Source organism: Acinonyx jubatus, chromosome D3, assembly GCF_027475565.1.
Source record: "Acinonyx jubatus isolate Ajub_Pintada_27869175 chromosome D3, VMU_Ajub_asm_v1.0, whole genome shotgun sequence".
NCBI lineage: Eukaryota > Metazoa > Chordata > Mammalia > Carnivora > Felidae > Acinonyx > Acinonyx jubatus.
The window spans coordinates 42,898,276-42,916,662 of NC_069392.1; the positions used below are offsets into that span (position 1 = coordinate 42,898,276).

General features: G+C 36.6%; 1 protein-coding gene across 14 annotated transcripts in view; it reads left to right on the forward strand.

The window, feature by feature from the left end:
- The window catches only part of GREB1L (GREB1 like retinoic acid receptor coactivator), a 279,671-nt gene that overhangs the window by 155,497 nt on the left and 105,787 nt on the right, over positions 1-18,387 (forward strand). For all 14 annotated transcript variants that reach the window (XM_053206245.1, XM_053206238.1, XM_053206241.1 and 11 more), the window contains one exon: positions 622-744. In XM_053206245.1, coding sequence (XP_053062220.1) covers positions 622-744 — 123 coding nt within the window. The remainder of the gene's footprint in view (positions 1-621; positions 745-18,387) is intronic.

An 18,387-nucleotide genomic window follows, 5' to 3' on the forward strand; every position in this document is an offset into this window, starting at 1 on the left:
TCTGCTTGGGATTTTCTATCCCCCTCTCTCCCTGCCCCTCCCCTGTTCTTTCTCACTTAAAAATAATAAGTAGGCTTAAAAAAAAAGAATTTGAGCATTTCTAATTTTTCTCCTCTGACTATAAATTTTTCTTTGCTTCAGCTTTTGGACATAAATTAAAGTTGAGGTGAGAATATTGAAGACAACCTATATAGATTCCCGTTCCACACTAAATTGATCCTTGACGGGAGGTTAACTGGTGTTTGAAAGCTTTTTTTTTTTTTTTAAAACAAATTACTGATATTTTAGCCTGCCTTATCCATAAAACTAGCATGATTATATTAGTTATGAGTAATTTTTCCCCGGGAGCTAGTCTGTGAAGAACAAAAGCCGGATCTTTTTTCTTTCTTTCTTTTTTTTTCCTTCTAAACATGACATCTGGCCCTAGGAAGACAAAGTGAATTCACCATCTTGAACATTCTGTTGGAGTCAGGATTAGAGGAGGGGAAACCGCCAATAAGGAACATGGTTGCTACTTAAGGAACAGTAGTTTATTTTAGAGATTTTGTGGATTGTGTTCTCATCACCTGCTTTGACAGGGTATTGGTCTCCTCCCATAATATAATTCTTACTCCTTCCCAGAATGTAGAAGCCGACAATCCTCTGCCACTTGCCACTCTATGAAACCAAACTCTTCAGTATCATCAACTGTGACACCAGAAAATGGCACAACTAATGGATACAAGTCAGGATTCATTCAGACAGGTATGGGATATTTTCTTTTGGAATTTCAAGCAGCCAGATGTATGTTTAGTGGTTCACTTTAAAAATGACTGTTGGCTGGTTTGAATAGAAATGTTTTAAAACAAGTATTACCTGAGTTACTATTAGAGTTAGAAGTCAGCACTGAGATGGGTTAGTTCATGGATAAGAAATTTAGCTCAAGCATAGGACCTATCTCTAGAAAAGTCTAACAGTGGGCAATAAGTAGAAATCCAGACATGAGGAAAGTCTGTCTCATAGCTATCAGGTGGCATATACTGGGGACATAACTCATGAAGACTGGAGTTCTAGGGTAGGGCTCTAAACTAAGCCCACAGAACATTACAGGGAGTATTGCACCAACTGGTATATTAAGTAAGGTCCCAAGGTAGGACTGAGGATCACAGTGGAAGAATCCACTAGTTTCTAGTGGTTCAAGATGGAGGCTGGGTTACAAATAACCAGATAAAATTTTAGTGCCTGAAACCAGGTTATACTATCAGGGCAGGATCAGCAGAAGGGCCACACTGATACTGAACAGATAAGTTGCCAGTCTAAGGCTTCTAAAAATTCCTCCAGTGTAGAGAGTTGTACTAGCCCAGGCCCCAAGGACAGGATAAGGCTCCTGTCCCATAAGGTGGGACTTAATGTTTCCAGGTGGCTGGAGGGCTGGAGGGCTGTAACTGAAAATATCACTGCAGATAATATTTAAGAAAATTATTCATGGAATGCAAGCTGGTGCAGCCACTCTGGAAAACAGTATGGAGGTCCCTCAAAAAAACTAAAAATAGAACTACCCTACAACCCAGCAATTGCACTAATAGACATTTATCCAAGGGATATGGGTGTGCTGTTTCAAAGGGACACATGCACCCCCATGCAGCGCTATCAACAATAGTCAAAGTATGGAAACAGCCCAAATGTCCATCAATGGATAAATGGATAAAGAAGATGTGGTATATATATATGATGGAGTATTACTCGGCAATCAAAAAGAATGAAATCTTGCCATTTGCAACTATGTGGATAGAACTGGAGGGTATTTTGCTAAGTGAAATTAGTCAGAGAAAGACAAAAATCATATGACTTCACTCATATGAGGACTTTAAGAGACAAAACAGATGAACATAAGGGAAGGGAAACAAAAATAATATAATAACAGGAAGGGGGACAAAGCATAAGAGACTCATAAATATGGAGAACAAACAGAGGGTTACTGGAGGGGTTGTGGGAGGGGGGATGGGCTAAATGGGTAAGGGGCAGTAAGGAATCTACTCCTGAAATCATTGTTGCACTATACACTATTTTGGATATAAATTTAAAAAATAAAATTAAAAATAAAATAAAATCAGAAAAAAAAGAGAAAATTATTCAGAACCAGGCTAGGTTATATCTTAGGCAAGAAGGAAGGTATTTTAAAAGAATCTGTGAATTGTTTTCCAGTTCACTTGTTTTTTGTAAAGCATCATTTTACTCATCTGATATGCAAATGTCATAGTATAATGTGCTTTGCCAGCATCCCGTTACCCACAAGTTGAAAAGAAGGCTGTCTTCATTTATTTCACTACTTAGCATTCCTCTTTCAAGTTCATGTGAAATTTTGATGAGTTGATAAATTTTTTCTACTTACTTTCAAGAGGTAAGTAGTTATTAGAAGGCATTTGCAACAATAGCAATGGTAACAAGGCTAACCTTATTTGGGGCTCTTCTAGCTATGTTTCTGTACTCAGATTTAAAAGGTCTGATTTTTAAAGTGTCCAAGAGATTTAGATAGAGGATCTAATCTAAGAGAAGAGAGCATATCTCTTTAGAATAAATGGGAGAACATTGTGTTACTAGGTATTCAAGAAAGAAAAAAGTTGGCACTTGGCTCTAGGCATTGAAACATTAGTTAGCCTTCATTACAATAATGATACACCTCTATGTCTTTCCTAGAATATTATTTTAGTAACTTGTTTGATTCCATGGTATATTTTCTTCCATTAGACCTTGGGACTACTGAAATGTAATTTTAAAACTACACTATTAAAAATGAATAGTTACTTAATTACAGTAAAAACTTATGAAATATTTACTGTGTCCTAAAACCCTTGTCACATACTGGAAGGCAGGGTTCCAACACTTGACCAATGGCTCTGATGATTTAAAACCACTCATGTAGGGGATAAAAGCACAATAAAACATGTTACCTTTCTTAAAAGGGACAGGTAGATATATAAATAACCAGTTGTACCTGAAAACAATGAGAATATATTAACATGCTAATAAGCAGTAATGCAGTTTTAATTATATTAGGAAATATATTTTGAAAACAAATACTGCTCTGAAATAGAGGAAATCAAGTTTTAGGCTTTAGCAAAGCTCCATCAATTGCCATGAAGAGACACAGACAAGGCACTGACTGCCTCACAGTGAATACAAGTGGCCAAGATTCATGCCCATATCCTTGAGTATCCCTTGGTGGCGATTTGACCATGAAATTAGCTGTTAACAATTTTAGGTGAGATCCATAGAATTTAATAGAAGAAAGTAGCTTTAAAAGTGAGACTTTGTGGGGCGCCTGGGTGGCGCAGTTGGTTAAGCGTCCGACTTCAGCCAGGTCACGATCTCACGGTCCGTGGGTTCGAGCCCCGCGTCGGGCTCTGGGCTGATGGCTCAGAGCCTGGAGCCTGTTTCCGATTCTGTGTCTCCCTCTCTCTCTGCCCCTCCCCCGTTCATGCTCTGTCTCTCTCTGTCCCAAAAATAAATAAATGTTGAAAAAAAAAAAATAAAAGTGAGACTTTGTATCTAAAATTTTCTTCTTGACAAATTAGGTTTATGACTCTTCAACAATAATTTCTTTCTTCCTACACATGTTGAAAGCAATAGGCTTTAAGACTTTCATGTTAGTATTATGAAATCATTGCAATCATAAGAGTATGTAGCATCTCCTTAGCTAATAGAGATTCATCTTTCTATAGAAGATTGGCTTATTTTTAAAAATGTTTTTAATGTTTATTTTTTGAGAGAGAGAGAGACAGAGAGAGAGAGAGAGCACAAGCAAGGGAGGGGCAGAGAGAGGAAGGAAAACACAGAATATGAAGCAGGTCCCAGGCTCCGAGCCATTAGCACAGAGCCCGATGCAGGGATTGAACCCACAAACCGTGAGATCATGACCTGAGCCAAAGTCAGACACTTAACCAACTGAGCCACCTGGGTGCCCCTAGAAGATTGGCTTCTTAATCTGTAGTCAATGACTGCCTGTAATTAACATTTCTTAGCCTGAAATGTAAGTAGGCACGTTACATAGTATTTGAAGAAAGGATTAATGTGCCATTTACACAGTTATGTCTTGAATTCCACCTGCCAAGCTCCGGATTTTATGTTCTGGCTGGCTTGCCACTTTTCCTTTGCATATTATTTTCAACATATTTATGTCATTGATAATTCAAACTTTAGTCAACAATCCCAGTAAAACAGTTTCTCATTGTGGCTGAAGATGGCTGTGTAGTTACCTACCTATACTATACCCACATACCACATATAAATACATACACACGTATATATTTTGTGTTTAATCAAGACAAGAATTCAAGAATCAATAAAAAAAAAAAAAAAACCCTTGCCTACCTGAAGATCTTGAGTTTATCTTCCATGTTTTCTTCTGAAAGTTTTGTTGTTTTATCTCTTGCATTGAAATCTATGAGCCACTTTGAGTTAATTTCTGTGCACAGCGTGAAGTGAGCATCTAAGTTCATCTTTTTGTATGTGGATATACAATTGTTCCTATCTTTGAACAAACTACCATCTTTGAACAAACTACCTTCTTGTCAGTGAATTGCACTTGTCAAAAATCAATTGACCATAAATATAAGGATTTATTTCTGGAAAATGGATGAAATGGACTTCATCAAAATTCATGACTTTTACAGTTAAAAAGGCAAGATTAAGAAAATGAAAAGACTGGGGCGCCTGGGTGGCGCAGTCGGTTAAGCGTCTGACTTCAGCCAGGTCACGATCTCGCGGTCCGTGAGTTCGAGCCCCGCACACATCAGGCTCTGGGCTGATGGCTCGGAGCCTGGAGCCTGTTTCCGATTCTGTGTCTCCCTCTCTCTCTGCCCCTCCCCCGTTCATGCTCTGTCTCTCTCTGTCCCCCCAAAAAAATAAATAAAAAACGTTGAAAAAAAAATTTTTTTTAAATAAAAAAAAAAAAAAGAAAATGAAAAGACAAGTGGCAGAATGGGGGGGAATGTGTGAAACACATATTTGACAAAGAATTTGTATCCAGAATTTACAAAGAACTCTTATAACTCAGTATTAAATGGACAATAAGTCAAAACATGAGCAAAGGATTTGGAATAGACACTTTTCATGGACTATATACAAATGGCTAACAAGCGCATGAACAGATGCTCAACGTCACTAAGGAAATGCAAATCGAAACCACAATGAGATACTACTTCACACCCACTCGAATGACCATAGTCAAAAAAGATGACAGTAAGAGTCTATGGATATGGAGAAATTGGAACCCTCCATACATTGCTGGTAGTAATGTAAAATGTGGCAGCCACTTTAGAATACAATTTGACAGATTCTCAAAAGTTAAATATAGGGGTGCCTGGGTGGCCGTCGGTTGAGCAGCTAACTTCAGCTCAGGTCATGATCTCGCATTTGTGGGTTCAAGCCCCACAATGGGCTCTGTGCTCACAAGCTGAGAGCCTGAAGCCTGCTTTGGATTCTGTGTCTCCCTCTCTCTCTGCTCCTCCCCTGCTTGCACTCTGTCTCTGTCTCTCAAAGAGTAAATAAAAAGTAAAAAAGTAAAAAAAAAAAAAAAAGTAAATAAAAAAGTAAAAAAAAAAGTAAATAAAAATCTAAACAAAAAAAAGTTAAACTATTATATAACTCAGGAATTCTACTTCTGAGTATCTACCCAAGAGAGATGAAGACATATCCTCACAAAAAATTTCATGCAAATGTTCATAGCAGCATTATTCATTATAGGTGAAAACGGGAAGCAACCCAAATGTCAATCAGCTTGTGAACAGATAGACAAAAATGTAGTGTATCCATACAAGGGAATACCATTCTGCAATAATAGAGAACAAACTGCTGACACATGCTGAATTATGGATGAACCTCAAAAACACTGTGCTAAGTGAAAGAAACCAGACAAGAGAGACCATATACTGTATGATTTTGTTTATGTGAAATGTCCAGAAAAGGCAAATTTATGGTGACAGGATATAGATTAGTGGTTGCCTGGGACAAGGGATAGGAATAGAAATTAATTAAAAACAAGCATTCAGGTTCTTATTGGGGGAATGAAAATGTTCTAAAACTGATTTATGATGATGATTGCACCATGTGGTAAGTTGCTAAAAATAATTGAATTACACATTTGAAATGGGTAAATTTTATGATATATAAAATATACATTGATAAAGTCGTGGGGGAAAAGATTAAATAGTTGCTCTGAGAGAAAGATGAAATCCTTTGGAGTGGCACTATTTCTTACTCAATGCAATACAGTCTAATTTATTGAATATCTACTATGGAATGAGCACTGTTTCAGACCAGGTAGTAAATAGCACAAGACCTGGAGTCAAAGTCCTGGTATTCAAATACTTCAACTGAGTATATTTGTTGATGCTTGGGATAAGCCATTCAGTTGTTCTGTGCCTTGGTTTCTTTGTTTGAAAAACCAAAAATAACATCACCTATTTTGCAACTAAGGATTAACTCAATCTTGCTACCATACTTCTATTTGTATGACATTCTTCCCAATTATAATTGTTAACCATCTTATATGTTAGAAGCTCTATGTTCATTTGTTTATCCCTGTAACCCCTAGTACCTGGCAAATGCCTGGATAGAAATATTATCTGAATTCTATTTTTTTTTCAACGTTTTTGGTTTTTTTTGTGTGTGTGTGTTTTTTTTTTGGGACAGAGAGAGACAGAGCATGAACGGGGGAGGGGCAGAGAGAGAGGGAGACACAGAATCGGAAACAGGCTCCAGGCTCTGAGCCATCAGCCCAGAGCCTGACGCCGGGCTCGAACTCACGGACCGCGAGATCGTGACCTGGCTGAAGTTGGACGCTTAACCGACTGCGCCACCCAGGCACCCCTATAGGATAATTTTTAAGAACACTATCAGACAGGGCCATTTAAAAAATTTTTCTTTTAATATTTATTTATTTTTGAGAGACAGAGTGTGAGCAGGGGAGGGGCAGAGAGAGAGAGGGAGACACAGAATTTGAAGCAGGCTCCAGTCTCTGAGCTGTCAGCACAGAGCCTGACGTGAGGCTCAAACCCACAGACTGCGAGATCATGACCTGAACCAAGGTTGGGGCTTAACCAACTGAGCAACCCAGGTGCCCCTCAGGCAGGGCCACTTTATGGGCTTTGGGCACATTTGCTTATGTGGGCCCTTTCTCCCTAGAACAGTATTTAAAAATACGTTTTGGGGCACCTAGGTGGTTTAGTTGGTTAAGCGTCCGACTTCAGCTCAGGTCTTGATCTCACAGTTCATGTGTTCAAGCCCCACATTGGACTCTGTGCTGACAGCTCAGAGCCTGGAGCCTGCTTAGGATTCTGTGTCTCCCTCTGTGCCCCTCCCTCACTTGCGTTCTGTGTCTCTCTCTCTCAAAAATAAATAAACAGTAAAAAAAAAATTTTTAAATATGTTTTATGACTGTGTTAATATAAAAAGGAATATTTAGTATTATATACTAAAATACTTCCTTCAGCCAAAAGCTCATTGTTTTCTTCTGATTTTAAAATAAATTAAAACATTTTCATGAGCCCCTAAAAGTATTATGGACCCAAAGAGTGGTGGCTTCTTGTCTAATGGGGAAGTTGGCCCTGTTATTGGAGACAGAGGTATTATACATGAAATGGGCTTTTCTTCTTTGTGAACCATGGTAGGCCCAAAGTAACATAAGCCCTGTACTGTCTTACTCTTGCATATTATAAGAACTAAAAATAATATGGGTGGCTCAGTTGGTTAAGTGTCCAACTTCGGCTCAGGTCATGATTTCACAGTTCATGGGTTTGAGCCCCACGTTGGGCTCTGTGCTGACAGCTTGGAGCCTGCTTTGGATTCTGTGTCTCCGTCTTTCTTTGTCCCTCCCCCACTCCTGCTCTGTCTCTCTCTCTCTCAAAAATAAACAGTAAAAAAATATTTTTTAAATAACAAATGAAAGGACTTGCCCTATACTGTATGAAGCTCATGAACCTTTCCTAATAAAGACAGAGTGGACCTGTAACAGGAATAGACACAGAGCCACAGAACAGAGTAGAAAGTATAAAAAGCAGATTCACATGACGTATTTCATACTTAACAGAGGTGACCTGAAGATCAGTGGGACGTTTTCTTTCAATAAATGGTGTGCGGAAACTGGATATCCTATGTGGAAAGAAAAATAAAACTGGACCCCTATTTCCCACGATACACAAAATCAATTCCAGGTAGTTAGAAAATCTAAATGTGAAAGGCAAAACTGTCAAGCTTTTATAAGATATTGTAGAATATCTTAGGCATTATAGATACCTTAAAAACAGAGACAAAAAGTACGGCACATAGAGGAAAAGACTGTTGTTTCATTACATTAAAATTACAACTTTTGAAAAAAATATTTATTTATTTTGAGGGAGAGAGAGAGTGAGCAGGGGATGGACAGAGAGAGAAGGACAGAATCCCAAATGGGCTCTGTGCTGTCAGTGCAGAGTCTGACACGGGGCTCAAACATGAGATCATGACCTGAAGTCGGATGCTTAACCAACTGAGCCACCCAGGTGCCCCTAAAATTGCAACTTATAATTATTAAAAGACACCATGAAGAGAGTGAAAAATCAAGCCATGAACTAGGAGAACCCATGTAAAACATAAAACTGACGAGTATGAAGAGTATGTAAAGAATGCCTATGAATGAATAAGAAAAAGATACAGTAACAGAAAAAATGAGCAAAGTCTTCACAAAAGTGGAAATACAAGGGGCCAACAAATACATGAAAAGATCATTAACCACTTTGGTAATTAGGGAAGTTACTTTAAAAATACAATGAGATACCATTATACACAGACCAAATTGGCAATAAGTTGAAGCATGACAGCAGTAAATGCTGGCCAAGATTTCAAGCAACAAGAACACTGCTGGTGGTAGGAGTGTTAATTGGTGCCACCACTTTGCAAGTAATTTGCAACACATAGCCAAGTAGAAAATGTGCATATCCTGTCTTCCAGCTCTTCTACTCCATAAAGAAACTCTTACACATGTGCACCAAGAGATATATACAAGACTGTTTGTAACAGTGTTCTTCACAACTGGCTCAAAATGGACACAACTCAATGTTCATCAGCAATAGAATGGTTAAATAAGTTGTAACACATTTATACAATGAAATATCAGTTGGCAATGAGAATGAACAAAATATACCTACGTGCAGCACAATAGAAGAATCTTACAAACATCATGTTGGGCAAAAAGCCATTTACAAAAGAATTCCTTTTCTAATAAAGAAAATGCCACTATATAGCAAGTATAAGGAATATGGCCCACTTTGTGGAAATGAAGAAACTAGGTAATAACAATGAAAAGTCATTTTTACTAATTATGTTAACCACGACATTTTCTTTTAAGTGATATCCTTATCTAGGTTGACACTCTTAGCTAGGCTGGTAGAGGTGAACAGTGGTATAGTCTTTCAAGAGAGCAGTTTGGCAATATGTAACAAGAATATTAAAAATATTTATATCCTTTACTCTAGTAATCTCACTTTGGGGGATTAGCTGAGAAAATAACCTAAAATGGAGGTCAAGATAGTCACTGATGTTATTTTTTAAACTAACTAAAAAGAGGTTACCTTCATATAGAAACAACTGAGTACATCGTAGCATGCTCACATGACAAAGATGTTTAAAAATATAATTATGGCACTATGCAGCCACATAGAATGTAATTCTGTTAACTAAAGTAATATTAAAGTGTTTGTTTTGTTATATCGTGTACTAAATATAATGCAAATAAAATGTAGAAGAGTACTGACAGAAAAGAACACTGGTTTGTGGGAGAAGTGAAATTTTTAGCATGTTTGTTTCTATTTTTCAATTTTTTATTTTATATTTTTAATAGTTAAAAATTTTAAATTCTCAGGATTAAGCCAAATGTATAGCTCAGTAGAAAATATCTGCTTTTCCTGATCTTTCTTCAGCTTTCTACGCATGTGTAGAGAAAAGGACCGGTATTTAAGCATAGACAAGTCCAAGATACAGCTAGAAGGCAACAAAACCAGAATTTGAACGTTCTTTACTCACTACTGACAATTTTATTAATCAGTTACTAAGGATTAGGATCTGGGAATGTAAAGATGATATTGATTTCTACTTAGAATTCTGTAAAATTTTCCTGTGTCTTAGATTTTAAGAGTAAGAGACAGGAGGAGCAGAAGAAGAGGGGAAGAACTAAGGTTGAAAAATCAATAGCAGATCAACTTAATATTTGCTTCTGGCCAAAATGAATAAATAGGGACTGAATTTGGCCTCCCACCTGAAATAACTGAAAAAAAAAACCCAGACAAAAATACATGAAAAATTAGTTTGAAGACACTTTATATCAGGCAACAAAAAACTGGTATCTGAGAGACAAGAAACAAATAATGTGAGTCTTACCATCACCTCAGCTTAGTGCTTTGAGTTTCCAGACCATGATTCAGGGAGGGGGAACTCTTGGGGGGCCTAGTAGATCCCTACGTTAAGTAGAAGGAACTGAGAGAGCACAGGGAGACCAAAATAGCCAGAGTTCATAGGACCACGTACCAGAAAAGAGAGATGAACAGAGAGAGAGAATGTGCAGAGGGTTCCCTCAAATGTTTAGCACAGCACTGATTGATGCATACCATGCCAGGCTGGTGAAAAGGACCTTCCAAAACAATGAGAGGAAACATTGCTCAGCATTTACACAGGGCCAGGAACAGGGACTATTTCCACCAGCTAGACAGGAAAACCTCATAGTTCATCAGGCATTGACGAGAGTACTTAGAAAGGTCTTATTCCCATGAGGGAGAATACTTGGTTGTAGACTGAATACTGACTGCTCCAGACCTGCCTAAAAATGCCAAAAAACAAAACCTCAAAGGATCAAAGGATTTTCAAGTAACTTAACTGCATTCCAGGACCAAGTTCAAGAATATTTATAGGAATTCAAAAAAATAACCCAGCATCCAACAAGAGAATATTAATAATACCTGACATACAAACAGAGATTACCAGGCACACAAAGAGGGAAGAAAACACAATTAATACTGAGAAGACTAATCAACCAAACCAACCAATAACTGGCATAGATGTTGGTATTAGCAGAGAAGGACATCAAGACAGTTATTATAAGTATATATCGTATGTTCAAAAAGTTAAGTAGATATGTAGTTAAGTAGATCTTGGGGTTATGAGTTTGAGCCCCATGTTGGGTGCAGAGATTACTTAAAAATAAAAAATAATAAGTAATAGGGGCACCTGGGTGGCTCAGTCGGTTAAGCGTCTGACTTTGTCTCAGGTTATGACCTCACAGTTCGTGAGCTTGAGCCCTGCATCGGGCTCTGTGCTGACAGCTCAGAGCCTGGAGCCTGCTTTGGATTCTATGTCTCCCTCTCTCTCTGTCCCTCCCCACTTCACATACACTCTCTCTCAAAAATAAATAAAAATATTTTAAAAATAATAATAATAAGTAATAAAAATAGAATCCATAAAAAAAAGCCAAATCAAACTTCTAAAGATGAAAAGTACAGTGTTTGAAATGAAAAATACACTGATAAGGATTAACAATGGATTAGTCATTGCAGAAGAAAAGATTAGTAGCCTGCAGGCATAATAATGGAAACTGTCTACAATGAAACATGGAAAAGAAATAAAAAGAAAACAAAAAGAGCATCAGTGAACTGTGGGACAACTTCAGGCAATCTAATATATTGGCTAGTGGAGTGCCTGAAGAGGTGAGGGTGTGGGAGAGAAAAGATATTTGAAGACATAATGGCCAAAAGCCTCCCAAACTTGATGAAAATTATAAATTCACAGATCAAAGAAGTTCAATGAACCACAAGCAGAATAAACATGTAGAAAACTACACCAAAGCACATCATAATAAAGTTGCCTAGACCAACAAAAAGAGAATATCTTAAACACAGCAAGAGAAAAAGACACACACAGGAACACAAGTAAGCATGATTTCATATTTCTAATAGGAACAATATACATAAGGAGATAGGGGAGCAACATCTAGAATTCTGTACTCAGCAAAAATATCTTTCAAAACTGAAGATGAAATAAAGATATTTTCAGACATACCGAATATGAAAGAATTTACTACCAGCAGTTTCACACTACAAGAAAAGGAAGTATTTAGATGGATGGACAATGATACCAAACAGAAGAGAATCTGAATCTTTAAAAAAGAAGGAAAGAAAACCACTAGAAGTGATAACTACATGGGTAAATGTATATAATTTTTTCTTATTATTTAAATCTATTTAAGTGATAGATGACTTATACAAATATAGTAATACATTGTGAGATTTGTAAAATATGTAAAAGTAAACTACATGAAAGCCAGGAAGGGAGATATGGAAGTATACTATTGTAAAGTTCTAGTACTATATGTGAAGTTGTGTAGTATCACTTAAGATTAGACTATGATAAGACATAGTCTATAAATCCTGAAGCAACCACTAAAGAACCCCAAGAGTTATAGTTAATAAGCAACAAAGGAGATGAAATAGAATAATAAAAAATAATCCAAAGAAGGCCGAAAAGAGGAAAAGGGGGACAAAGAATAGATAGGACAGGTAGAAAACAAATAGAAAGGGACACCTGGGTGACTCAGTTGGTTAAGCATCTGACTGTTGTTTTGGCTCAGGTCATGATCTCATGGTTCCTAAGGTTGAGCCCTGCACCAGGCTTTGGGCTGACAGCATGGAGCCTGCTTGGGATTTTCTCTCCCTCTCTCTCTGACCCTACCCCCTCAAAATGAATAAATAAACCTCAAAAAACAACAAATAGAAAGATGAAAGACCCAGACCTAATTACATCAAGAATCACATTAAATGTAAATGATCTAAACACCCCAATTCAAAGGCAAATATTATGAGATTGGGGGTTGGGGGGAAGTAATATCTAACTCTATGCTGCTACCATGAAGTTCAATTAAAATATAAGCACAAATAAGTTAAAGGTAAAAGTATTATAAAATGTACCATGCTAACAGCATTCAAAAGAAAGTGGCTATATTAACATCAGCAAAAATAGATTTCAGAGAAAAGAATGTTACCAGAGATCAAGGAAGTAATTTCATAATATTAAAGGGGTCGAGTAATCAAGAGAACAGAGCAATCTTAAACATCTATGCACCTAATGGGAGAGCTTCAAAATATAGGAAGAAAAAACTAATAGAATTGTTTTAAGAAATACACAAATCCACAATATAGCCAGGTATTTGAATACCTTTCTCTCAGTAATTGGTACAACAGGTAAACAGAAAGGATATGAAATATTTGAACAGTATCAACCAACTTGACCTAATTGTTATTTACAGAACATTCCACCAAACAACAGCAAGATACACATTCTCTTCAAGTTCACATAGAACACTTACCAAGCCAAAGAAAACAGAAATGTTACATACAGAGGAATAAAAATAATCATGATATCATGCTCATGGGCCATAGAATAAGTCTTTTTTTTTTTTTAGTATAGTTGACATGCAATGTTACATTAGTTTCAGATATACAATATAGTGATCCAACAGGTTTATACATTATGATGTGTTCACCACAAGTGTAGCTACCATCTGTCCTGATACATTGCTATTACAATATTATTGACTATATTCCTTAAGCTGTGCCTTTTATTTCTACAATTCATTCATCCTATAACTGGAAGCCTGTAACTCCCCCTCCCTTTCACCCATTTTGCCCAGCCCTTCATCCCCCCTCTTCTGGCAACTGTCAGTTTGTTTTCTGTATTTATAAGTCTGATTCTGCTTTATTTATTCATTTGTTTTTGTTGTTGTTTTTTAGATTCCACTTATGAGTGAAACGTAGTATTTGCCTTTATCAGTTGGACTTATTTCACTTAGCATAATTCCCTCTAGGTCCATCCATGTTGTCTCAAATGGCATGATCTCATTGTTTTTAGGGCTGCATAATATTCCATTGTGTATGTGCATGCACGCACGCACACACACACACACACACACACACACACACACCATATCTTCCTTAGCTATTCATCTATTGATGAACACTTAGGTTGCTTCCATGTCTTGGCTATTATAAATAATGCTGCAATACACATAGGGTGCATATATTTTTTCAAATTAATATTTTCATTTTCTTTGGGAAAATACCTAGTTGTAGAATTACTAGTTGTAGAATTACTTATGGTATTACTTATGGTATTATTACAGAATACCTAGTTGTAGAATTACTTATGGTATTTCTAATTTAATTTTTTTAAGTTTATTTATTTATTTTGAGAGAGAGAGTGTGTGTGCAAGCATGGGAGGGGCACAGAGAAAGGGAGAGAGAGAATCCTAAGCAGGCTCCATGCTGTCAATGTGGGTCCCAACACAGGGCTTGATCTCATGAACCATGAGATCATGACCTGAGCTGAAATCAAGAGTCAGATAGATGCTTAACTGACTGAGCCACCCAGGCGCTCATATAATTTTAATTTTTTGAGGAACCTCCATACTGTTTTCCACAGTGGCTGCACCAATTTACATTCCTACCAACAGGGTACAAGGATTCCTTTTTATCCACATCCTCACCGACACTTGTTACTTCTTGTCTTTTTTACTTTAACCATGCTGACAGGTGTAGTTGTGATTTTGATTTGCTTTTCCCTGATAATTAGTGATGTTGAACATCATTTCATGTGTTGGCCATCTGTATGTTTTCTTTGGGAAAATGTCTAGTTGGGTCCTCTGTCCATTTTTAAGTTGTGTTGTTTTTTGGGGGTGTGTAGTATAAGTACTTTATATATTTTGGATATTAAATCCTTATCAGATATATTTGCAAATACCTTCTCCTATTCAGTAGATTGTCATTTTGTTTCACTGATGGTTTCCTTTGCTGTACAAAAGCTCATAAAACAAGTCTTGATACATTTGAAAAGATTCAAATAATATGAAATATATTCTTTACCTAAAATGTAATTATATTACAAATCAGTAACTGAAAGATCTCTGGAAAATCTCCAAATATTTGGAAAGTAAATCATACACTTCTAAGTAATTGATGGGTCAAAAGAGAAACCCAAAAGGAAATTAGCAATATTTTGAATTGGATGAAAATGAAAAACAACATACCAAAATTTTGAGGATGACACTAAAGCACTATTTTGAGGCAAATTTATAGCACGAAACCTACATTAGAAAAGAGAGATCTTGAATCAGTGAACTCAGCTTCCACCTTAAGAAAGTAGGAAAAAGAAAATTAACCCCAAAGTAATAGGGAGAAGTGAAGTAATAAAGATCAAAGTGGCAATCAGTGAAATAAACAACAACAACAACAAAAAAAAAAAACAGAAAAAATTTAATAAAACTAGAAACTCATTCTTTGAGAAAATCAATAAAATTGATAAACCTGTAGTCACACTAACAGGAAAAAAGAAGAAAAGATACAAATTACTAATATTAGGACTGAAAGAGGTGACATCACCCTCCATTTGAATGATATTAAAAGAATAATAAGGGAATGTTAGGGACATTTTACACCAAAAAAAATTGATAACTTAGATGAAATAAACAGATTCCTTGAAAGACAAATTACAAAAGCTTACATGAAAAGAAATAGATAACTTGAATACCTCTATGTCTCATAAATACATTATAATGTGGTTAATAGGGGCACCTGAATGACTCAGTTGAGTGTCTGACTTCAGCTCAGGTCATGATCTCATGGCCCCACTTTGGATTCTCTGTCTCCCTCTCTTTCTGCCCACTCCGCCCCACCGACCCGACTCTCACACACACACTCTCTCTCTCTCTCTCTCTCTCAAAAATAAACATTGAAATTTTTTTTAATGTGATTAATATCTTCCCTAAAAAAAAAAAAAAAAACCCTCCAGGTCCAGATAGCTCCATTGGTAGATTCCACCAAACTTTTAAACAAGAAATAATACCAACTCTACACAGAATCATTCAAATAATAGAAGAGAAGGGACTACTTCCCAACTCATTCTAGTTAGCATTACCTTGATACCAAGATCAAAGGTATTAAATAAAAGTTCAAACCGATGTCCCTCATGAAATAAATACAAAATTTCTAAATGAAATTTTAGTATATTGAATCCAACAATATGTTAAGGATAATATAGCGTGACCAAGGAATGCATGGTTGGTTTAACATTTGAATATCAGTCAATGTTTACCATGTTAACAAATTAAAAAGTAAGACCTCAGTAGATACAGGAAAAAAACATTGACAGAACTCAATATTTATTCCTGATAAAGATTCTTAACAAACTAGAAAAAGAAGGGTGTTTCCTCAGCCTGGTAATGAACATCTACCAAAAACCCACAGCTAGCTTAAGATAAGAACAAGACAAGTATGTCTGCTCTTACCACTTCTATCCAATTGTGCTGCAGATTCTAGCCAGTGGAGTCAGGCAAGAAAAATAAATAAAAAGCTTTCAGATTGGAAAGGAAGACATAAAACTGTCCTTATTTATATACCACAGGTGATCTTTGCAGAAAATTCAATGAAATCTACAAGAAAGCTGTTATGCTCTTGCTCTCTCTCAAAACAAATAAATAAACTTAAAAAAATAACTCAATAATAAGAAAATAATACATTTTTTTAATACTTATCTATTTTGAGAGAGAGAGAGAGAGATAGAGAGCAAGCAGGGGAGGGGCAGAGAGAGAGGTGGGGAGAGAGAGTATCCCAAGCAGGCTCCACACTGTCAGTGCAGAGCCCAACATAGGGTTTGAACTCACAAATTGTGAGATCATGATCTGAGCTGAAATCAAGAGTTGGATGCTTAACCAACTGGGCCACCCAGGCACCCTGAAAATCATCCATTTTTTAAGTTTTTTGTTTGTTTGTTTGAGAGAGAGAGAGAAAGAAAGAAGGAGCATGCACATGTGAGCAGGGGAGGGGCAGAGAGACAGGGAAAAAGAGAATCTCAAAATGCTCCTCACTGTCAACACAGAGCCTGACGCGGGGCTCAAATTCACAAACTGTGAGATCATGAACTGAGCTGAAATCAAGAGGTGGACACTTAGCCGACTAAGCCCCCAGGCACCCTGAAAATAATCCATTTTTTAAATGGACAAAAGATATATGGATGGCAAGTAAGCACATGAAAAGATGCTTAGCACCATTAGTCATCAGAAAATGCAAATAAAACAATGAGATATCTACACATTTATTAGAATAGTTAAAATTGAAGGACTGACTATACCATGCATTGATGAGGATGTGGAGGAATTGGAACTCTAATACACTGCTGAGAACATAAAATAGAAAAACCACTTTGGGAAACACTTTGGTAGTTTCTTAAAAAGTTAAACATATACCTATCATATAGTCTAGCCATTCCATTCCTAGATATTTATCCAAGAGAACAGAAATATATATCCATATAAACAGTTGTGCACAAATGTTGATAGCAGCTTTATTTGTAATAGCCAAAACTAGAAACAATCCAAATGTCCATCCAGGTGGATGTTTATACAGGTGACTGGATAAAGAAATTGTTATATGTCCATGCAATGTAATACAACTCAGTGAACAGTAATGAGCTATTGATACTCATAACAACATGGATGAATCTCAAAATAATTATGGTGAGTGAAAGAAGACAGACAAAAGAAAAAGTAATATTGTGTTAGTCTGTTTATATGAAACAAATAATCTATAGTGACAACAGGTGAGTGATTGCTTGGGGCTTGGTGAATAAGGAATACACACAGGAGGGAGGGATTACAAGGAGGTGCAAGGAAATTTGGGGGTGATAAATATGTTCACTATGTTGACTGTGGTGATGGTTCAGGTGTGTGTGTGTGTGTGTGTGTGTGTGTGTGTGTGTGTGTATATATACCTGTAAAAACTTAACAAATTGTTTACCTTAAGTATATGCATTTATTGTCAATTATACTCAAAGCTGTTTAAAAAATCAAAGGCATAAGAACAGATTAGGGAGGTATCTTATTTAATATTAATTTTAGGGGGAGTTGTGTTTCAATTGAGTGAAAAGTAAAACACAGCTGACAAAAGTAATTAATGCAGTCTCAGAGTGCATTAAATAGGAATATGGTGTCTTATTAGAAGAATGTTACTCTAATTACAGTCTGAATGTGAAAATAGATCAGTGTACTTTACTTGGGAAAGAAGCAAATTATGTAATCCACATTTTATACAGGTGTCAGGGGCAAAAAGAGAGATGGTAAAGATTTAAGTTCTCAATCATCTGGAAAATCCTTAACAAGATTTAGCAAAAACAGGGACGCCTGACTGACTCGGTAGAGCATGTGACTCTTGATTTCAGAGTTGTGAGTTTGGGCCCCACATTGAGTGTGGAGCCTACTTAAAAAAATAAGGTTTATGGGAATGCAAGCTGGTGCAGCCACTCTGGAAAACAGTATGGAGATTCCTCAAAAAACTAAAA